The 24,259-nt window shown below is 35.9% G+C and overlaps 1 protein-coding gene across 1 annotated transcript in view; it reads right to left on the bottom strand.

The window, feature by feature from the left end:
- GABRA4 (gamma-aminobutyric acid type A receptor subunit alpha4) overlaps positions 1-24,259 on the bottom strand; it is a 75,783-nt gene that overhangs the window by 24,123 nt on the left and 27,401 nt on the right. Inside the window, exon 8 of the mRNA XM_066232518.1 lies at positions 21,798-22,060. Within this exon, the coding sequence (XP_066088615.1) occupies positions 21,798-22,060 (263 nt within the window). The remainder of the gene's footprint in view (positions 1-21,797; positions 22,061-24,259) is intronic.

The raw sequence follows: 24,259 nt of genomic DNA, 5'->3' as shown, positions 1-24,259 counted from the left end.
GTACAAGTGCCTGATCTGGGATCCACCCAGCCTTCCCACCAGGGGGTGATGCTCTGCCCAACTGGGCATTGCTCAATCGTGGCTGGAGCCATTCTAGCACCTGAAGCAGAGGCCATGGAACTTTCCTCAGTGCCTAGGTCAATTTTGCTCCAATGGAGCCTTGGCTGCGGGAGGGGAAGAGAGAGACAGAAAGGAAGAGAGAGAGACAGAAAGGAAGGAGAGGGGTAAGGATGGAGAAGCAAATGGGCACCTCTCCTGTGTGCTTGGACTGGAAATCGAACCTGGGACTTCCACACGTTGAGTCTACGCTCTACCAACTGACCATGGCTCCAGTATCTTTTTTTTAAAATGTGTCTTACATACTTTCATAACAGCATCTGATAGTATTGATTACTCTTTTTAAATTTCTTTTTATGAATTCCACAATCTAGTATGGTTCATCTTATTTTTCTCAGTCTGCAGTGTGGGATGGTTATCTTCTACCTAATCTTAAATGTTATTTTCCCATAGGGTTCAAGTCTTGGACATGTCAGTTTTCTCAATCTTCAGGTGAATAAATATATCCAGTGGCTTGAATTACCATCTTTATGTCAATATCATAAACTCAGTGTCTTACTTTCTAAATTTTTTTCCAACCTACTAGCCTGTATGAACAGCAGGATATCATTCAGATGTATTAGAAGGGCACCAAATTTTTAATTTATTAACTCATCTATTCACCCATTTATTCATTCAATTATTCAACAAATATTTATTAAATGACTTTTTACATGTCAGGCGTTGATCATGACTCTAATGAGAGAAAAGTAGGGGTAACATCCAATATTTCTACCCTTATGTCATTTACATTCTTGCCCCTGTCCAAAGTCTAATTTACATACAAATATATTGATATTCAATGGACCTAATATATTTATCCAAATAAATAAATCCTTCCTGCTGTTAGATGTTAGATACCAGGACACAGCACACTATCCAACTACCTTTCCAAGCCACAAAATTTCAGCAAATCTGTTTTTTTTTAACAAGAGAAGAAAGAGAGAGAGGGAGAGATAGAAACAGACAAACAGAAAGGGAGAGAGATGAGGAGGATTAATTCGTTTCAACACCTTAGTTGTTCATTGATAGCTTTCTCATATATGCCTTGACTGAGGGGCTCCAGCAGAGTGAGTGAACCCTGGCTCAAGCCAGAGACTTTGGGGTTCAAACTCAGGCCAGCAATCATCAAAAGCATGATCCCACACTCAAGCAGGCAATCATGCCCTCAAGCTGGTGAGCCCACGCTCAAGCTGGCAGAGCCCGCGTCAAGCCAGAGACCTCAGGGTTTCAAACCTCGGTCCTCTGTGTCGCAGTCCGACACTCTGTCCATTGTGCCACTGCTTGGCCGGGTGCTTCAGCAATTTTTATTTCCCTCTGCTTTACTCCACTAATCTCTGTACCTTTCCAATCTATCTGTTTTTCTATCGTCCCACCCAGGGGGAGAGTTGAGGCATGTTCCACACATACCGTGGGAGAGCCTCTAGCATGAAGAGCACTCAGTGGTAAATCCTCTCATCAATCATACTTTATTGGACTTTCTTTCTTCCCATCTCACTTCCCTAGCAGGGCTTCTTGAGATCACCTGTAAAATAAATTGCTTGCACACAAATCCTTGCAACAGTGTCAGCTTTGGGGAAAAGCCAAGAAAGATACCTGGATTCTAGCCAAGATGTCTTCACTTATTTCTACAAGTATAAACTGTAGTGTCTTGCTCCTGGGTCATTTTGACTTCTCTTTCCTTCTTTCCTTCATATTCTTTACCGTGCTTTTAAATTCTCTAAAGTAGTACTTAGCCATTGTTTCCTCTGAGAAGGGTAATCTGATGCATAGTGCCCTCATCAGAATCCCCACCCCCAACAGAGACTCTAATCCAGACTGTTTTATCTTCACACTGCTTCACAGGCCTTTTCCCAGCCCAGCATGTAGCACAGTGTGGGAGTGCCCTTCCAGACTATAAATTTCTTCAGGGCTACAATAATCTTACTGTTTTCCTTTCCCCGCTGACTAGCACAGAACCAAGCATTAGGAAGTATTCAATAAAAATAAGTCGAATGAATAAATAATAAATAAATGATGAGTAAACTGTATTGAAATAAATCAACAGCAGAATCATTCCCTTCTGTACACTCAACACAACAAAAAATGTTCTCATGCAGTGTGTCTCGGGAGATAAGTAGTTTGGTAAAGCTATATAGCCAAAAGCAGCTCTTTTAAATCCACTTGAAAGCCAGATGATAGTCATTTATTCTATCCAGATTATACTTCCTGGGCCACTACAGTAGTTAATGGACTGTTTAATGAGTCCATCATAGAATATTAACTGAGGACCAGAATTAAATGCTTTTCTACTATTATTTCATATATATGCCTGTTTAATAGTATGATTAAAATTTTTTAAGTTGTCTAAAAAAATAATGGTAGCATGAAATGATTGCTGCTAAGCAGAAGACAGTCACCTCTTGGATCAACCTCCACCTTGCTCTTTCCCCTGCCTGCTACCCAGGAAAAGCGCGAGACCCGTGGCACCAACCTGCCTCTCCAGGAACAAAGTGATGAGAAATGTGAGCTTCTCCTTCTTCAAATTGCTTGAAACACACAGCCTGTGGCTGAAATAGTTTGTTTAATACGGCTGGATTTTTCCTCTCAATCATACTTCTAAAGCTATCAGTTATTGAAAAGCTGATTTTCAAACACACACAAGAACAGCTTTTCTGTACAGCTGCAGTGCTATTTAAATCTCCCATGAATATATTCACAAACCCAAGAAAATTCTGAGCTGAAATACTGCTCTTAGAAAGGACATAGTAAAATAAGACCTTTATGGGGCAGAAAATCGAAGAAATGAAATCTGGTTATTAATTTTAATATTAAATATATAAAATCAGCCATATAGTTTGTATGCACCTGTGCTAGAAAAGCACCTGAAATCACTATTTCAACCTCAAAGGCTCTCCCATGAGACTCTTTTCCAGACATTAGCAGTCTGCCTTGGAGCCATTCTTTAATAGACCTCAGAACCGTGGATAAATGCCACATCTTCTACTGTGATGGTGTCAAAAGTAAAATGCAGAATAAACATTAAACACAATGCTTTGGATCATCCTTGGAAAGAACTGACTCTTTAACACAAGGTTCTGCTCCAAAGTAAATCTCAAATTCTATCTCCAGTGCTATTGTGGAAGAATTACTAGTAGCCTCATTGGTGATCCTGGCAACACTAATGTCATTCTTTAATCTCACGTTACTAGCCACATCACTCTCCTACTGTGATCAAGCAACTGTTTAAATGTCTTTGTAGCATTTTAATAATGCTAAAACTTCTGTGAATTTCATCAAAATAAAAACTTTTAGATGCCAGCAAGTTGCTCTGCAATCTGAATTTCTTTGTTAAGACATTCAGTTTCATCAAATTACCTATCAAATGAAATTATGCTGATCATAAGTCACTATTATAAATATTTCAGAACCATTCACGTGGAGGCTGTTGATAAAAATACGTTGACTATACTTAAGAATGTTCATTGAAATCATTGTCCAATGAATAGCCATGATGAGAAAGAACTGTTCTGTGTTCCTTCAAGTATTGTGTAGCCATGTGGTTCATTTCTACTATACCTTAGCTCCCAATCTATTGGGCTTTCCAAGCTATGGCTAAATAAATGCTTGCTAAATTATTGATTCACTTCAAATGAAGAAATGCCAGGATATGTTACAGATATGACAAGGTTATTATATGATGTAAGGCAGGGGGTCTGCACAGCCTCAAACCTAGCATAATGCCTGGCACAAATTAGATACTCAACAGACATTTGTTAAATTAATAAATAAATGAATATGCATAAGTTGGAAACCTGATGTTGATGAAAAATTTACTAAACACCTCTGCATTGAAGGTTCCACACAAATATCTTGAGTCATCACTTGACCACAAGCATAAACAGAAAGTTCAGCAGGACCAAAGGAAATTGGGGTCTAATCCATTTCTAAAGCCTTGTGCAATTAATAAATAAAAATGTAATACCATTTTGAGTTCTAGTTGTGCCATGGAAGCCTGCTGGTCCCTCAGTTTTAAAATACTTTCCCAGCATACTAAAATTAGAACTCTCTGTCTCATGTTGTTCTTTCCTTTTGTTTCCATAGGAAACAGTGACTTCCAGGCATCCAGGATGACACAACATAGATTGCCAAATTGAATGCCATGCTGCAGTTGCCAAGGAGATAATGTATGTCATTCCTACAAATAACACATTGTTCATGCCTTCATTCCCTTTATCTGGCTTTTTAAGATTTTCTTCATCTGAACTGAATTCAGATAATGTTCACTGTGAACTGATGGAAACATTGCTTTTTTAAAATTGTGTTTACCCCGTTTCCCAAAGCACTTGATCACATCACACACACGGACTGTGAAAGGTCTGAGCATATTTTAAGCCGATTTTGGAATCAGTGATTCAGCAGTTTTCACTGGGGAAAAAAAAATGCATCCTGATTTCTGTCTGCTCGTGAGCTAAGTAAAGGTCCAATTAAATCCACACCTGGCACTAACATATTCCAGTTTAAAAAGGCCCACCAGGAAAGCAGCTGCATTGAGCTGAATTAACATAAGAAGGAAAGGAGTAGGCAAGAAAAACTGGAAAGATAGATAAAAGGATGGAGGGGATGAATGAAGGGGGGAAGGAGGAAGGGAAGAAAGGGAGGGAGGAAAGAAGTAGGGAAATTCATGTTTATTGAGCACCTACAGTATTCTAGATTAAACATCTGTAAGAGATGTAGAGAATTCAAAAAATGTAAGATCTTGGCTGACATCATTCAACTGGCAAGAGTTTAAGTATTTGAACCTGAGTATGCCTGATTTAAAGGCATGTCTTTTCCAAGTACCTAGTGCTGCATAACAAACCACCCTAAATGACCATGGCTTTAAGCAGCAACAATCATTTTAACATTATCTCTCGTGGGTTTAGAGGTACTCCGGACTCAGCTAGGCAGTTGTCATGCAGGGCCTCTTCTCATGTAATTTCAGGCAGAACAGTCTGGAACTGGTGTCAGCTTGAAGGTGTCCTCATCCACATGCCTGGCAGTTGATGCTGGGGCTGTCAGCTGTAATTCCTGAATTCTCTCCATACGATCTGGGCTTCTTTACAGTGTGAGCTCTGGGTCCAAAAAAGGGGTCCCTAGAAGGCCAGCCTCAAAGTCATATAGCACCACTTCAACTGTGGTTGCAGGCCCACCCCAATTCAAGGGTATGGGAATATAGATTCCACCTCACATTGTAAGAAGTGCATATGGGTGGCCAGTAGAGGAGGGGGTGTTACACTAGCCATCTTCAATTATCAGTTTTTTTTTTTCATTGCGACACCTTAGTTGTTCATTGATTGCTTTCTCATATGTGCCTTGACCACGGGCCTTCAGCAGACTGAGTAACCCCTTGCTCGAGCCAGCAACCTTGGGTCAAAGCTGGTGAGCTTCTACTCAAACCAGATGAGCCCGCGCTCAAGCTGGCGACTTCCGGGTCTTGAACCTGGGTCCTCGGCATCCCAGTCCGACGCTCTATCCACTGCGCCACCGCCTGGTCACACTAGCCATCTTCAACACTGTTTTCTGGTACAACACATTTTTGGTAATATCTAGTAAAGCTTTAAAAAGCTTGAGATTCAGGTTTCACAAGCTCTCTTTGTCTGCTTGGTGGGGTAAATGGGAAGGAAACAGTTAAAATGATCCGTCTAAAAGAGGAATGGAATAACTCTTAATGTCAGTTTGATGAATTGTGAAAAACTGAACATTGAAATTAAACTTTGTAATGAATTTCTGATTAAATTTTGTGTGCACTGTCATTTTCAAAGCATTTGGATATCATAAAATCCAACTTAACACTAAAACTGCATTCTGGCATATTCACATAGAAGTTCACTATATGATACTACCAAAAAATTGTTTTTCTCTAACTTAGCTCTTTGGTTCTTTGAATACGTGGATAAATGGGAGTTTCCTACATTAATTACAGGTACACTTGCTCAGCATGGGGAGTGAGTATATGGAAATTGTAGCATCAAATGAACTGCTGTTGTAAGGAGTAGCATAGCCCACTTGGAGCTATATGTTCTTGTCATCTTAACCTATCATCTATGGTCAATATATCAAGAAGCTACTGGCTAATGTCTTTAACTTCTCAGGATTCTTTAAAATTGTTCTCATGCTGAAGCTAGCAAGCCAAAACCATTAACCTATTAAACTGATCTAAAATGGCCATAAGACCTCCAGTGACCATTCAATTTGTACTTTAACCATTAAAATAACAATGTTCATTTATCTTTTGCAACTTGCTCAAATTACTATCACAAATAAAGAAAACCTCAACCAAAATAGAATATTAATGACACAAAGAAAGAATAGCATGAAGTAAATACAATAATCAGATTGTGAAAAGCTTTCAAACTAGGGAAGAACATTATGGTGAGCCAGGGAAAAGCAACAACAAATTCCATCTTATTGCTTGCACTGCCAAGAGTGTATGATTGTGCTCACTCTACTGTGCTGGCATATTGGCCTGGGATAAACACTTACAATGTTCATATTTAATGTGGCTATTTCTGAAATGAACAGCTCTATAATGAATCAGGCTGTACTATGTGTTGTTAAATTGGGTATATGAAGCAGAATACCATAATCCCAAAAAGCAGTAATCTATCCAGAATGGGACAATTAGATTTATACCCCTCTCTGCCCCATAAAAACACAACACCTATTCTCATTCAGGTCAATATATACGATGAAATTTTAGGATATTCTTGATTAGTGCTTCACCAAAAAATACCAAAAAACATAAAGTGCTTAGGAAACACACAAATAGATCCTAGCAAGTAACATGGAAGAAAGGAGTTCTTATTCAGCATTTCCTCACTTTTATACTTCTCATTTCCCCCCTACATGTTTCAGCTCCAAATTTTATATCTTTCTGAATCTTGGTTGTTTTTTTTTTTAATTGTGCAAGATAATAAAATTCCTGAGAACAAATCAATAGTATCTACTGTCTTATATTATAGAACGATTGGCTTGGATCCTGTACAAACATGGCAGCACGATGAAGATTTGAATCTTTTTTACTTCTGTTTTCTTCAATTTTATGTGTCTTGGAACTTTGACACTTTATAATGCTCTGATTTCTAACACTGAGGAGCAAGTCGCATTCTTAAGGATGGCAAAATGACTGGAGAGTCACTGTGAAGTTAATTATAGCCAATAATTATCTACAATTGTCTCATGAGATTCTGAAACCCCAAAATGATTAAAACTTTAAACTTTAACTCTATTATAGTATACCTATCATGCTCATATATATGTAGATTATTATTTGGGAACATTTAACTTAAATACTTTATCAAAATTTGAATGCTAAAAGACTGTTTTTTTATCTTTGCTTCATCGTTAGGGTAACTATCTAGTCTATTGGTCAATACTTTTGTCCGGAACAAATGATAAACTGGGGTAATACAAGGACAATAGTCATAAACTTGGGCAGTTATAGTCAAACAAAAAAGTCAACCTATCCATTATACAGTAATTGAAAAAAAATTTTCCAATTTGCTAAGCATTTATGGAGGATAGAAAAATATGCATGTTTCACTGAAAAGATGACTTGTTAATCTTTCTATATTCTATCTCTATGATGTTTCAATACACTGCTTTAAAGTATATGTAGTAATAAATTTGATAAAATAAATTTGGCCTTGTACAAGGGGTATTACCCATTACAACTCTGCAAAATGAATGATTTCTGGAGTTTGAAAGACAAATGAAATTCATAAAAAAACACAATAGAAAAATAAGTATAAGAAAAAAGAACTTAAATATCGATTGCTACTAAAGGAGAGATTTGTTTTTTTAATTAACAAAAAAACAAAGTGAATTCACCGTACAAAATCTCATTCTATTTTTATGAATTGCTCAGGGACACTAATATAACTTTCTGTCAGCTGATCAAGTCCCCAATGAACATAATCTATTTCAGTCCAGAAAATGTATGCTTGTTCTGTGGATAATAGGTAACCTCCTTGGTGCCATTTTTAGATCCACCCAGTGGCAAACATTAAGCAGAAAGCATGTTAACATTTCTCAGGATCAGCTAATGCTTTGGCAAAGTGGCTTTCTTGCTTGCGGAAGCAGCAATCGTGAGCTGGGCTCAGGCACCGCGCCTGTTGAAGCTCTGCATCTGCACAAGCCTCGGCTGCTTCAAGTCAAAATAAAATCAGCTAACCAGATAACTACACTGAGAGCATTAAGATGCCCACCAAAGATGTGCCCCCGTCAGCCCTAGGCACACGGAATATAGCTCCAGCATATATTTATATCAATATAGCTTTGACATTCCCAGCTCCAACCTAAATCTTTGTCTTGAAAACAAATAAAATAATGAATTATAGAATGCCTGGCATTACTATAATTACTAAGACAATTTTTTACTAATTACCTGTTTTGCAATGTTAAAACAGCAGAGGTAATTCAAATCTAGGCCTCGGTTTTAATTCAAAAGATGATTTTTTGACCTTTTTAAAAACCACTTTTGATTTGACTTAGAGTGATGGGCACACAGTTAAATATTCAGATCATGTATGCTAGAATGTACACTTGAAACTTATGCGAACCTATTAACCAATGTCACCCCAATAAACTTGATTTAAATATAGAGTTTTGATCAGCAAAAATGGTGTTTGCAGCATGGTTCAATTTAATAAAACAGGCTTTTCTTAAAATAAATGCTGGCTCATTTCTTTTTGGAAGGAGCAGCCACTAAAGGTCAGGGGCCCAGCCCAGGCTATTCACTCGCTGCTTCCATATTTTTTTTATTGTAGCTTAGGATCTGCTTGAAGAATAGAAGTATCCAGTTACTAAATGGCTGTTAAGCTCTTGCTTACTTTCTAGGGAAGTACCTTTCAAAATCCAAGGAGGTCCTCTTTTCTCTTCTTGCAAGCAGGAGCCCTTGTCAGAACTTCTCCATGCAAAGCAGCTCTCGGAAGGGTATCAGCAAGACTCTTCCCTCCTCGCTCCCACATACAACCAGAGGACATTTCCTTATATCTCAAAGATAGCCTCAACAGCAAAGTTGAGCGTGACTCTCACATCCCATGGAGTAGCCCATCTACATTAAGCAAAAGAGATAACCTAAACAACAAAACTGCGAGTCCCAGGCACAGCCAATAAAAGAATGGAGATAGTAGTTGCTTCACAAGGGAGATTCCAAAGAAACCAGGTGGCTTTGGGTCAAGAATAAAAATTATAAAGATTTCCTTTGCTAACCCCAAAACTCTATGAGGGCCTCAAAAAGTAAAACAGCGATGCTAAAGTGGGTTTATGCAAACTTTCCCTGTTGTTGATGTTATCTGGGACTTCTCTTTCTTGACATTGTTAATATTACTAATAATATTTTGCAGAGACCACATTGCATTCATTTATTCTTTCACTGTTTTTTCCATTTTTATTGAATTTATTGGGGTGACACTGGTTAACAAAATTATACAGATTTCAAGTGCACAATTCTACAACACATCATCTGTGTGCTGTATTGTGTGTGTTCACCACCCCAAGTAAAGCGTCTGTTCAACACCATTTATCCCTTCAACACCCTCCTCTTCCTCATTTATTGACACAATCAGCAAACTGAATGAGCATTTACTGGGCACCAGGTTCTGTGCTAAACATTAGTCTTAAAATTTACATTCCTCAAAACTTTTTTAAAATCTGTCCAAAATACTAGTCTCAGATGTTCAGAAGCACTCATAATTGGTTATGCTAGACACAATAGTATAGTCATAGTGTATAAGAAAAGTTGACTTTCTGCTCTTTGGATAAAGAATCTTCACCACCTTTTGCCAAGTTTTCTTTGAAAGTCAATTCTCAAGTGCCAAAGACCTAACCAAAGAGAAAATAAAAGATGTATTAAATGGTAGACTTTTTCTTCCTTTATACTTCCTCCTTTTATTAAATATTTTCATTGTACAAGATTTTAGTTTCAAGGGATCCCTTGAAATTCATATTATGGTGATTTGGCTTTGAAAAACATTTTAGTGATGCAAAAATACAAGGCGCTCACGAGAAACTAACCCCCACCCTTATCCTCACACTGACATTCCTTTTTCTGAATCCCCTAAAGGCAGCCTTTCCTCTGACTATGAAACCTGCAACTATTTTCAATTAGCCAAAGAAAAAGTAAGCAAAAGTAACTTAAATAGTAAATTACATGGAAGAAAACGTAAGTACTAAACTTATGGACCTAAGCCATAGAGAACACTTTCAGAATTTGACCCCAAAGGCAAGGGAAGTAAGGCAAAAATGAATGAATGGGACTATATCAATCTAAAAAGCTTCAGCACAGTAATGGAAACAACCACACACACACACACACACACACACAAAGACAGTCAACTGAATGGAAGATGATGTTCACAAACAACAGCTCTGATAAGGGGTTAATATCCAAAATCATATAAAATATTTATACAACTAAACAACAACAAAAAATACAACTTAAAAATGGGAACAAGACCTGAACAGACACCTCTCTCATAAAGACATACCAATAACACACAGATAAATGAAAAGATGCTCACCTTCAGTAGCTATTAGAGAAATGCAAATCAAAACTACAATGAGATACCACCTCACACTGGCTGACTGGTTATTATCAACAAGACAGGTAATAACAAATGTTGAAGAGGCTGTAGAGAAAAAGAAATCTTCATTCATTGCTGGGAATGTTAACTGGTACAACTGCTATGAGAAACAGTATAGTGGTTCCTTAAATAAAAAGAATAGAGTCACCATATGACCCATCTATTCCTCTACTGAATATCTACCTGAAAAACTCAAAAACATTTGTTCACAAAGACACATGCACCCTCACGTTCACTGCAGTATTATTTATGGTGACCAAGACACAGAAACCAAAGTGTCCTTCAATACAAGATTGAATAAAGAAGTGTGGTACATATGGACAATGGAATACTACTCAGCCATAAAAATAGATGAAATACTGCCATTTGCAACAACATGGATAAATCTTGAGACTATTTTGCTGAGCAAAATAACTCAGAATAAGCTAAGAACTACATGATTGTACTCATATGTGGGGCATAAGACTGAGACTGAGAGACATAGGCAAAAGTATGGTGGTTCTCAGAGGGAGAGAGTAGAGGTAAGACGGGTTAAAGGGGTCAAGTATACAGTGACAGAAGGTTTGATTTTAGGTGATGGGCACACAACACAACAAATAGATAATGAGCTATGGAAATGCACACCTGAAAAATGTGTGTAAGCCTATAAACCAATGTCACCCCATTAAATTTAATTTCTAAAAAAAAAAGTTTGTTTGAGCCAACCTTCCCTCAAGAGAGAGAGAATATTTGAGAGAACAAAAATTCATTGATCTGTATTATTGAGGACTCATGAAACTTGAGAAAATAAAGACATCCCCATACAAGTTATTTATATGAAGATATTAGAATTATAAGAATTGAAGTAAAAGTTCAAGAAAGAGAAATTGAAGGAGGCAGAACAGAATAACAATGTAAGAGAAATGTGAAAATTTAGGATAATTTATAAGGGCAGCAGAAAAGACCTCGGGAAAGAACAGGATTTATTATTTAAGCACGGAAGGTAGCCAGGGGAAGAAGCTTGTGGAATATCAAACACTAAAAAAATTAAGAAAAACATATCATGCCGTACAATCTCAGTGAAAGTGTCCTCTCCTTAATTTGACCAAAATAATTTCCTTCTGCCAAATACATTTTTAGTATACAATATTCTCTAATCCATTTAAGCAAAATAAGCAATACCCCAACTGATGTTTCTTGACACTTCTAAAGCATCTGAGGCTGAGTGAAAAGCTGGAAATTTAGTGATATATGTACCATGTTACGGAAAGATTAGCTCCTCAAAATAACAAAAGGGACATTGGCAGCTTAGCTAAATAAATCAGAAGGGATGAATAATCTTACTCAGTAGCTTAAAAAATACTGAGAGAATTTGTTTCAAGTGGATGGTATATTTTTTAAGAACACTGAATTTTTTTTCACCTAAAAGAAGTCCTGGCTCATTCAGATTGCTAAAATAGATGGAAAAATTATCACCAAATGTATACAAATTTGAAACAGCACAAAAACCTTTTGAAAATAATATTTATCATGGAAAATGTAAGGTTCCTTCATATATTACTATCCTAGGCAGTTGAGCCTCTATTTCTGTTGTATGAGAAATGAAATCAATCCGTAGATGTTTCTTGAACATCTGCTAGATTCTTAGCAAATTTGTGCCAGATGTACTGGGGAATTAATGGTATAAATAGAGGTAATAAAAATTTCAACAATATGAGAGTAGCTTATTCATTATATAGAATAATCCTTAAACTAGTCCATAAATATCACAAACCAACTAAATACTTAGAATAATTAGCTGGCTCATTTCCTTGCTACTCCTTTTATCTTCTGACCATCAATAACAGATACCTCATGGCCAGGCTGAGTTCTCCCACAAGCCCCTCCCAAAGTTGAGCATGTTTTATTACAAAGCCCTTGGTCCCTACAGAATATTTGCTCCCCTTAATTATTGGCATCACTATACTCTGCCACCAGACATTGTATAAATTTGTTTAGGGCAAAATTATTTATTGAACTTCTTTAAAATTTTCCTCACAATCTTTAAAACATTCTTCTGAATAGATGTTGTAAATAAATATTATATAATTAATTTATTAATGCATGATTTATTTTAAAGAAAAAAATAGAAATACTTTGAATGTTTTTAATTATTATTATTATTTTTTTGTACTTTTCTGAAGCTGGAAATGGGGAGAAACAGTCAGACAGACTCCCACATGCGCCCAAACGGGATCCACCCGGCATGCCCACCAGGGGCGATGCTCTGCCCACCAGGGGGCGATGCTCTGCCCCTCCGGGGCGTCGCTCTGCCGCGACCAGAGCCACTCTAGCGCCTGGGGCAGAGGCCAAGGAGCCATCCCCAGCGCCCGGGCCATCTTTGTCCCAATGGAGCCTTGGCTGCGGGAGGGGAAGAGAGAGACAGAGAGGAAGGAGGGGGTGGGGGTGGAGAAGCAAATGGGCGCTTCTCTTATGTACCCTGGCCGGGAATCGAACCTGGGTCCCCTGCACGCCAGGCCGACACTCTACCGCTGAGCCAACCGGCCAGGGCTGAATGTTTTTAAATATTTAAAATGTTAATTAAAAAAAAAAGAGAGAAAACTATGGTTTGGTCTATACTTGTTTTGAATGGCTGTGCTAAATCAATCAATGATTTTTAGCCTTGACAAGATTCAGATATATTTTATGCAAAGTTGGAGATAAAGAGAGTGTGAATAATTGTCTATTACTTTGGCTTCTATGTAAACTGGACTTGTTTATACATGGGATAGAGTTTTAAAGCATGGCCTACATTTTCAGCAATATGAATATTAACACAATTTTCAGAATAATTAAGACTGAGATGAGTAACAAGTATGCGACAATGACCACCTTGGAGGGTAAGCAGATGTGTTAGCAGGTTATAATTGAGGGGCAGTAATTTTTAGTGGCTGTAAACCTAAATTTTGGAATGAGACTACCTAGGTTTAAATCTTGGCTCAGATACTAAGTAGCTGTATAATTTTGGACAAATCATTTAGGCCTCTTTGTGACTCAATTTTTCATCTGTGAAATAGGATGAAAATATAAGATTTTTATGATAATTATATGACCTAATACATGTAAATTGTTTAAAATACTATCTGCAGCATGGTAGCACAGTATCAATTGATACTGTTTTTGCTTTTGGAACAGTATGGATTTTTGCTAAATAGGTGAACCTAAAATAACCTGAATATTTAATTTGATCTAACTCAGGAAACCCAAAAAAGAACCATCTTCTCTCTAATCAGTTTTTGCTAAACTATATATGTTGAAGAGTATAAAACAAACTGGCATTAGTTATAGAGAGTGCATGAGTTTGTAATAACATGGATTTTTAAATTGGAAGAAAATTTAGATATAATCTCTCCTAATTTCATCATCTAGCAGATAAAAAATAAAAACCCAAATATTGGGCTATATGATCAAAGTTACACTGGGGAACTGAGAGTAGAGATAAAATCCCTTTATAGCTGCCTGTTTTCTCTAAGTGAAAAACAACATTATGTGTCTGAAAGTATCCAAAATACTTTATCAAGTCTCATTTTCATCAACCATAAAATATGTATAGGCAATAACTCATGTGTATGTGTGTAAAATAATTAACACTATGTATGTATACATAAAGCACACAGTGGACACAAAGATGATAATGGCAACATGCTAACTCTTCAAATTGTATGTATTATATGAATACACTTCACAGATTATTCTTTTGCAATAATATTTGTGAACAGATAATACATAAAAATAAACAAATTTACTAATAATCTGTATCTATACTACACACACACACACACACACTACACTATATTATACTAGGTTCACAAGATAGATGCCTTACTTCTTCTTGCACACTAACTAATATATCTAGCCTTCTTAATCTAGCATTAAAATTATGGCATTTCTCTTCTGGAGGAGGAAATGGCCTAAACTTCCAATTATAATGCTAATGTTGGCATTTTTCTTCCCATATAATGGTATTACCAATAATTACCAAAATATGCACAATGTGATTTCAATAGCTACTAAAATTGATTACTTCTCCTCCCTTTGTCATTTTGAATTATATCCTTTCATTTGTCTTACTTTTGCATTTAAAGATTAATTTGAAGTCTCAGCTTAACTCTTTTTTATATAATTTATCATTACTCTCTCTATCTCTCCACAGTATTTTGCACATTTATCATTATTTAATTAGGAATTAATTAATTAATTATTGAATATTACCTCCCCACTACCTTCAGCCCTACAAAAGGAGTGAGCATAGTATTCCTAGTGTACTGACACTTAATAGGTGTTTTATAAACCTAGTAGGTTCACAGTTTGCAACTGGATTTTTAGGTTGATATATCAACAGACAAGTCTAAGGTAGCAGCAAAGACTTGAATGTAAGTTTACACTACTAAGAGCATGTTTAAATTATTTTAAAACCAAGACTCCGACTATACTTTTATAAGCTAAATATGTATAGTTACTCATTAGATTAGTAGCCTGTCTTTTTCATGAGGCAAAGTTTCTAGATTTTATCTTTGAGTCTACAATACCTTGTATAGTGAAGGGCACATAGCAGTTGCTTGGTAAACTGACTAGCTGAGATTTGTTCTCATATATTAGCAACATAGTTTTTTCTCATGAATCAACACATAACACATAAAACTAATAGACCAAAAAACATAGCTGGAGATTAAACATAATTCTGATATTCTTGACACTTATATCATACAGTTTAATAATTATGCAATTAAGCAATTACTCACTGTATAAAATGCATTACTACCTACAGAACATTCTGTACTGAAAAAGGTGTGGGTTTGGGAAGATACAATTTATATAAGATGCAAAGAATGTTATTAAACTACTGTCACAAACACACCAAATGTCAAGTTAATTGACAGTTCTGCTTCATGTCCTTTTTCAAACTGCCAAAAGAAGCGATTTTAAACTAAGTTATGAAGAAAAATAAGGACAAATGAAAGTATTTTGCATGCTAGCTTAAACTATTTAAAAAACAATATTTCTAAGAGAAGCTTTGAGAATGATTGAAATGAAAATCTAAAACTGACCTAGTTTGCACACCCCTCTGGAATGGAATGAAGCTTATGTATTACCAACCACTGGGAAATTACTGGATTTAACATGAATGTCACTCACAGCTGCTGATATCTGTGCAAATGATATGACTAAAGTGACCAAAGGACAACCGGCTATAACTTCCTTGTCATGCACAGCTGCCCTTGCAGGTTTACTAAAGCTTTTTTTTTTTTTTTTTTTTTTTTTGCTTTTGCTTTCTTTTTCTTTCAAAGCATCCTCCTCAGTTCTCTCTTGCTGCCCACTAAGACCAACTGCTGACAATGTGTCTCAGAATGCTAAGAATGATTCTCTGTTGTTCCAGGGGCCCACCGTGACCCAGTTCTAACTCACTACTCAACATCTGACCTATGTTCACATTTACTCCAGCAAGAAAGAATTTTACATAAAAGACAATGTTTCTTAAAATTGGTGATAAATATATTGGTTTCTAGAGGCATCATACTTCTTATTGTTTGATTTTTATAGTTGGCTCATTATAATTCATCAATAAACAACTGTATCTATTAAATACTATGCTATGTGCTATAAGAGAAAATAGAATGAGACCATGATAAATTTTATTATAGAGCGCACCATCTAGCTAGGAAAATATGGTAGTCACATATAAAACAGTTTAAGCAAAATACTTCAGAATATGATAAATGATAAATTATGTAATGCATACTTTAAATGTTGAAGATGCTTAAAGAAATAAAAGATAATAATAATCAGAGCAATAATTTATTGAGTACTTTATATGCATGGTGTAATTTCTTTCACACTGTGTTTCTGGTAGATTGTATTATTACTCCCCAGTTTGTAGACCTTATCCTGAGATCCTTGAGATCAGTCAGAATGAGCCAAATATAAAAAATACAGCTAATGTTTGACTTTGAAGTATGGATAATAAAAAAGGAGATTCTCTGGAGTGTTCTTGAATTATAGAACCCAAGGTGTACCTTATTTATATATTTTTTATTTATTTCGTCTTTTTCTTAAAAACTAAGCAGAGCGAATAGCTCTTTAAATTTAGAAATATTCTTGTAAGAATCCATAGACATTTTAAAATTGAAAAGTATATGAAGAATAGTTACTTTGAAGAAGAACTAGACAACAAAATTAGGTGGGGAAGAAAAGACAACAGTGAAGATGTATGCACATGTAGTTTAGAAAAAATAGTCATCATTATCCTGGAATAAGAGAAAATGTTCTGCTATGGAAATTTCTACAGATCTAAACTTGAACTAATTAGCTTCTTTGTGAAATATGTTTCATTCCCTCTCTATCCTAGTGAATGATGCCACCACCATCCATCTCATCTTCCATTTATATCACCCAAAATTTCTAATCAGTCATTAGGGCTTGAGGCTTAAACGTATGAGGTTTACTGGCTCATTCCTGCCAGGTACTACACAGATGACCTTGGGAAGACTACTTAACCCAACTTATTAATATCCTCACTGGTTAACACATAGATAAAAATAGAACTTATATAATAAGTTTTAAAAATCAAGTTATGTATATACTATCTGTAAAAGTTCTTAGCACTGGTATATATAAAGCATTCAGAGGATTTTGTTATTCTTATTAATTGATAAAAATATAAACAAAAGACTGTTAGGCTAATAATTTCTATATATTAATATCTACTTTTTAATAGACATCATAGATTAAATACTATAAAATACAGTTTAAGAGATCAAGGTGTTCATTCAGGCACAGCTGGATTAATTTAAATATTGCCTTTACCATTTCTTGACTGCATCACTTAACAACTGCTAGCCTCAATTTCCTCATCTGTAGAATAATTATTGTGAACTTGAAATCATGAAATACATTAAAGCATATCACAGTTACTAACAATTTAAGAGTGCAAGTAATGTTAATAATTATATCATTCAGTATTTTTCACAAAACATGCTATGCATACAATTAATGCACACTTTACAACGGAACAAGGACTATAGAATATATTTTGAAGTGATTTTTTTAAATATATAATTTTATGAAGAAATCTTCCCTTTTTGTTTTAGTTACTTATTTTTCAAAACATTCTATTAGTCCAAACCACCTGACTCAGCGAGACAGTAGGTACTAAGAAACAATAAAGGTATGGAAGGATATAACCACAAGAATAGACCTCAAGTCAAACACTGAAAAAATAGAATCAAAGGTAGAATCAAGGCAATGCTGACACAAAACAGAACAGCCGCTGTTGCTTCCTGAGATGCTCAAAGACATACCCAAGTTGCCCATAGCTGCTATCAGATTCTGCCAATTGGCCTTTTCTCCTTACTTCACAAATATTCCATACTCCATAACCTCTCTAATTTCCAAAGAATAGGAATGGTCCAATAAACCTCTGCCAGGTCATTAACAGTCCATAGGTCACATACAGTAACAACGAATCAAACCACTATTGAGCTTACACAAGGACTATCGAATTATCAAATATGATGTAGACCCTGAAGGCAATTTCAAAGGTGGAGTTTAAACATATTTTAAACAAAGGCAATATCATTAGAATAAACAAATAGCCATGCCAGTTGGAATACATATTTGAATAAACAAATTTCATCTATCTGATTAGAATCTCTACTGAAACTTCAAAACTGTAAGATTCTCAGAATATTTCTTTCCAGCAATATGTTTTAATTTAAAAAAAATTTTTTTTATTTATTCATTTTAGAGAGGAGAGGGAGAGAGAGAGAGAGAGACAGAGAGAGATGGGGGGAGGAGCTGGGAGCATCAACTCCCATATGTGCCTTGACCAGGCAAGCCCAGGGTTTTGAACCGGTGACCTCAGCATTTCCAGGTGGACGCTTTATCCACTACGCCACCACAGGTGAGGCCAGCAATATGTTTTAATATGCTCTTTCCTCCTCTTGATTTTCTTCTCTTTATTCATCTTTTTTCCCTTTTCTCTACCTCAATTTTAATATGTCCTCAACCTTCAAAGTTGAATTTGACATTGAAGCCATACAACAACAACTGACATGCCAAACCAGCTGTGCTCCAGCAGCAATCTGGAGTCAGGAGGATGGGTAGGCCAACCCATTAATCACTGTCTTTAGAACACAGACATTTTTCAAATAAAATGCTATAAAGATCTGTTATCACACATACGCAGTTACATTTGTAGAGGACATAAAGCATGTGATGTATATTTTGACATTTATTTTAAAATTTCTTCCCAACTCTTAAATGTTATGATTCTATGCCCTTCACAAACAAATATCATGCTCTTGATCTTGATTAGCTATTTGCACACACAGCACATGACACATACTGCCAACAGGAGTTACTGAATCAGAGTAGACTTAGCCAACGGGACGTGTTCATCTAAGCATTTACCAATGAAGACAACTGCTATAGTCAAGAGCTATGTGACCCTGGCTTGTTGGCTCAGTGGTAGAGTGTTAGCCAGGTGTGTGATGTCCTAGGTTCCATTCCAGGTCAGGGCACAACCATCTGCTTCTCTATCTCTTCCCCTCACCATCTTTCTCTCTCTCTCTCTCTCTCTCTCTCTCTTCCCTTCCTGCAGCCATGGCTCAATTGGTTCAAACAAGTTGGACCTGGGCCCTGTGGATGACTCCATGGCCTCCCCTCAGATACTAAAATAGCTCGTTGGCAAGCAATAGAACAATGACCCCAGATGGGTAGCATAGCAACTGGTAGGGGGCTTGCTGGGTGGATCCTGGTAGGGGCATGCTGGAGTGTGTCTCTGCCTCCACGCCTCTCAGTTAATAAAAAAAAGAGCTGTTTCAAGGAGCAAAATAAATATTATTTGTTCTATTCCCACCTTTGGAAATTCTGCAAAATACTTTTATTCTGATTTAGTGGTTCTTTTACGTATTTATAATATTCCACTGCAACACTATAATCATTGCAAAAATGAAAAGAGAAGTACAGCAATTCACTATAAAAAATTATATATATAAAATGGCATGATGTCCATAATTCTGGCTGTGAGTAATCCTGTGTCTAGAGAGAGTTAATAGCTAGAAGAGAGAATCAGTGTATTTTATAATTTCAACATTACTAGAAAATGATAAATAGAAATATGTTGTGGAGTTACATAAGCAAACAAAATCCCATTTGGATACTTGAACATTTTCTTCCAAATAATTCTTAGCTTATAGAGAAAACCAACAATATAACTGCAAAATAGTTGGCAAATAATTATGATAATATCATATATCAAAAGCTATGAGTATGGTCAAAGCTATATGCAAAGGAAATTTTATTGTAATAAAAGGAAATTTTATTACTGAATAAAAGAACATGAAAATAAATTAGTAAAAACTAAACTCAAAAGGCTAGGAAAAGAGTAATGAAATTAACCTGCAGAAAGGTGGAATTAAAATAAATCATGAATCATTTAATAAAGAACAGAGACAGTAAATTAATTAAATAAATAAATATATCCAAGAGATGATATTTTTTAACAAGGAAAAGTAAAGAGAATTCTTCTACCAAGGTCTCAACACAAAGATAAGCAAATAAAACAATAGTAAAAGACAGAGAGGGTGATGATGGGGAATAGAAAAGAGAATAAAACTGCAGAAAACAGTTTTTTTAACTAAAAATAGTGTGCAAAATCCATTCTAATAATTTTGAAAATCTTGATAAAACAAATTCTTTTAGAGGAAACTATAAACTATCCAAACTTACTTACTAGGAGATCTGCAATTTTTCTACCTGCTCATACGCTATTCTAGAAGAACTAGTGCCCAGAGCCTTATAGGAACAGAATTATAAACTGTGGGAGCCTAAATAGTTAATCTCTGCCACAGTGAACACCAAACCTAATTTGTTAAACTGCCATCTTCTCTTGGAGGACTTATTTCCCTGACCGCCTGTATTCTGAACAAAATCCCACCCTTGTTACACGGCCCAACACTTCCTTCAGCACCATCATGGCTCTATCACCATCTAACAAACCAAGTGTTATTCATCTTTAAAAAAATCATGTCTCCCTTTCATTGTCCTACATACTTGCTGGTAAATGTAAGCTTCATAGTAGGATATTCTGTTGGGGATGGGCTACATAATTTTAATTCTCAGACCATAAACAGGTATTAGCATAGTTGGTATTAATATATATTTGTTAAATGAATAAGTATGGGAATGAGTTATTACCTACAGAAAATAAAGTGGATGATTTATCTACACTTTGATTTGAGCACATACAAACAAAAGGAGTTTTAGACTGCAATTTGTGGCAACTATAATAACATTGTGTATAAGTGAGCACTTTGCTGATTCAAGAAAGAAGCTGAATGAGTGAAAGTAAGAGAGAAAGCAGAATATCTCGGGAAAAGGAGGTAAAGAGGGTGAGGGGAAAAGAGAGGAAGGTTTTCTCTTTTCTTTTTTATTTTCATAATGATTTTGCTATTTTTGTACAACTGGATTCCATAAGGAAAAATCACTGTAACTCTTTTATTAAGTATAGAAACACTTACATGCCCAATATAATTATAATAGCTTTTGATAGGTTTCCACATCCTTTTGGGTCACCCTTTACAATAAGAATTCTCAGTCTTGAAGGTACATCAAATACAACTATGGGTCTTCCTATTTATTAGTTTTATTTTCTTCTTTAATACTGAGGGACTGCCTAGTCCAGTGAGATAGTTCTAAGGTGGGACCAAGTTAAAACCTGCTGCTTTACTATGTTCAATGAACTCTACTAAAACACATTGCCAACCCACTCAAAGATATCCACAGGTTCCTCTTAACAGCATATGTAGATGTTGCCCTTTCTGTTAAAAATGTTTACTCTTAAAAAGAACTTTCAAATAACCAGTGCCATCTGGCTCATCCAAAGCTGTTTAACATTTAAGCCATTAATCACAGTTATAAAATTTAAGTTTATAATCACCCTTTCATACTTTTCTGGATTTTAAATGACTTACAAATTGTCGTTGGTATTTTCAAGTTCTCATTTTCTTTTCCCTTAGTGATGTAAATCTGACCAAGAAACTCAAATCTTAAATTGAAGGAGATGAAGCCAAGTACCTGCAGAGGCATTTCAGGATGCTTTTCTTTCAGCACTGGGACAGCTGGGATTTCCTGGGGAGCTTTTGATGCCTTCTTCTTTTTGGCTTTTTCCATTTGAATATTGGTAAAATAATTGACAGCAGCAAACTCAATAAGGGCGGAAAATACAAAGGCAAAGCAGACAGCTATGAACCAATCCATGGCAGTAGCATAGGACACTTTGGGCAAAGAATGCCGTGCGCTGATGCTCAGTGTGGTCATGGTGAGAACTGTGGTTATTCCTTCAAAGCAAAAGAGCAAAGACACAAAATGCTTTACCATTACTTTTATGCAAAAACAAAACACACACACACACACACACATACAAAAAAAACACCTAGGAATTTGGTTGGTGTGGTGGGGGTGGGTCTAACAAACTTTATAATTCAAACCAAGTAATCTTTGATGAAAGATTCTAGTGCTAGTGGTTCAGTGGAATTAGCATGAGCTTTTCTATTATTGGCTAAGTATTACTTGGTTTAAGCTATGAAAACTCAAAGAACTTCATTTGATACCTACCTATTGGGTTTGCAATAATGATTAAAAGTATGCAAGGCACCTAGTGTATATTGTATCTGAGCCAATATATCAGAGGAACTCAATACATACACCAAACAGGAAGAGCTACTCATGGAAGCACTGATTCTCAACCAGGAGTAGCAAGTTGGTAGCATGGAAAATTGTATCATCAGAATTATTGGGGTAGTCATGGCTCACTGCTATTGAGAATCACTACCAGAAAAAAAGCATAAATTGTAGATATTTATAGTCTTCAACTGAATATCTTATTGAATTAAAATAATAAATTTACTAGTTTTGAAAGTCTATAATTTATATAAACCAATAATGGTATATTCCTCCAGTTTTGGCTGGGTAGCCCAGTTGTTTAGAGCATTGTCCTGAAAAACCAAGGTTGCAGATTCCATCCTAAGTCAGGGCATATAAGAATCAACCAGTGGATGCAGCATCGAACTGGGATGCAAATAATACAGGTCTGAAACCCCAAAGTCGCCAGCTTGAGCATGGGGTCTCTGGCTTGAGCATGGGATCATAGACATGACCTCATGGTCACTGGCTGGAACCCAAAAGTTGCTGGTTTGAAGCCCAATGTTACTAGCTTGAGCCCAAGGTCACTCACACTGCTGTAGCCCCTCAGTCAAAGCACATACGAGAAAGCAATCAATGAACAACTAAGGTGCTGCAACAAAGAATTGATGATTCTCATCTCTCTCCCTTACTGTCTTTCTGTCCCTACCTGTCCCTCTCTCTGATTCTCTCTTTGTCTCTGTCAAAAAAAAAAAAGAATCAACCAGTGAATGCATAAATAAATAGAACAACAAATCAATGTTTCTCTCTCTCTCACTTTCTCTCTCTAAAATTAATTAATAAATAATTTTTAAAAATTATTTGGTTGGAGATTGGGTTAAAAGGCTGAAGGGATTAAACAAAAAAAAGAAAGAAAGCTCATAGATGCAGACAACACTGTGGCAATTATGGGAGGTAAGGGAGGTGGGGGGAGGTAGAAGAGTGTAAAGGGGATAAATGGTGATGGAAGGAGGCTTGACTTGGGGTGGACAATGTGCAGTGAAGTATACAGATGATGTATTATAAAATGGTACACTTGAAACTTTTTAAATTTGATTAATTAATGTCACCCAAATAAATTCAGTTTTGAAAAAATCCCACAAGCTTTCTTTTTACAAGTTACATTTTACTCATTTATTTTTAAAAGTGTATTTCTGGAGAAATAGATTTCTATAAAAATTTGGTTTTAAAAATATTTGACATCTACCACCTATCAGTTTATGGGTGGGAAGAATATTTTTGCAACAAGAATAGAAATACATCTCTTCTATCAATAGGCTCCTGATACATATTACCCTCAAAAAAGTCTTTTGCTCAGCTTTGAAAAATGTAAGTCCATATTCTGAGTGGAAAAATTCTACTTGCTGCTAAAACTGTAGATAAATAAATTACTTAAGGATGTTAATATTTGTACAGGTGTCTTTTTCTGTGTCTTTGTCTATCTGCATATCAAGTGTATGTGATCTAGTTAACATTAGAAATTTTTGTGAAGGTTTACTATATCCATTTAAACTCATTCTATATAATGCCTACAATTGCTCCTTCATTGACATGCCTAGTTGTTTGGGGATGATGATAACGATGACTATAACAATGGTGATGGAAGCATGTAAACTGTACATTCCAATCCATGACTATTTCTAGCTGAAAGCCAAATTATATATGTTAAACTGAAGATATCTTAAGCCTCATGCACAATAAAGGAATAATAATATCTTGATTTAGGGAGAAATCATATTGTCTTCTAGGCCCAACATTTAATTATGTTCTGCCTTGCATTGTTTCCTAATTGTTCTATGTATGTAGCTTGTTTCAACAACTTTATTGGATGTAGCCTTTGTGATGGAAAACATGTC

The sequence above is a fragment of the Saccopteryx bilineata genome, chromosome 5 (assembly GCF_036850765.1).
Source record: "Saccopteryx bilineata isolate mSacBil1 chromosome 5, mSacBil1_pri_phased_curated, whole genome shotgun sequence".
Classification (NCBI taxonomy): domain Eukaryota; kingdom Metazoa; phylum Chordata; class Mammalia; order Chiroptera; family Emballonuridae; genus Saccopteryx; species Saccopteryx bilineata.
The sequence above is the reverse complement of the archived record's forward strand: the minus strand, read 5'-3'. Positions and strand labels throughout refer to the sequence as shown.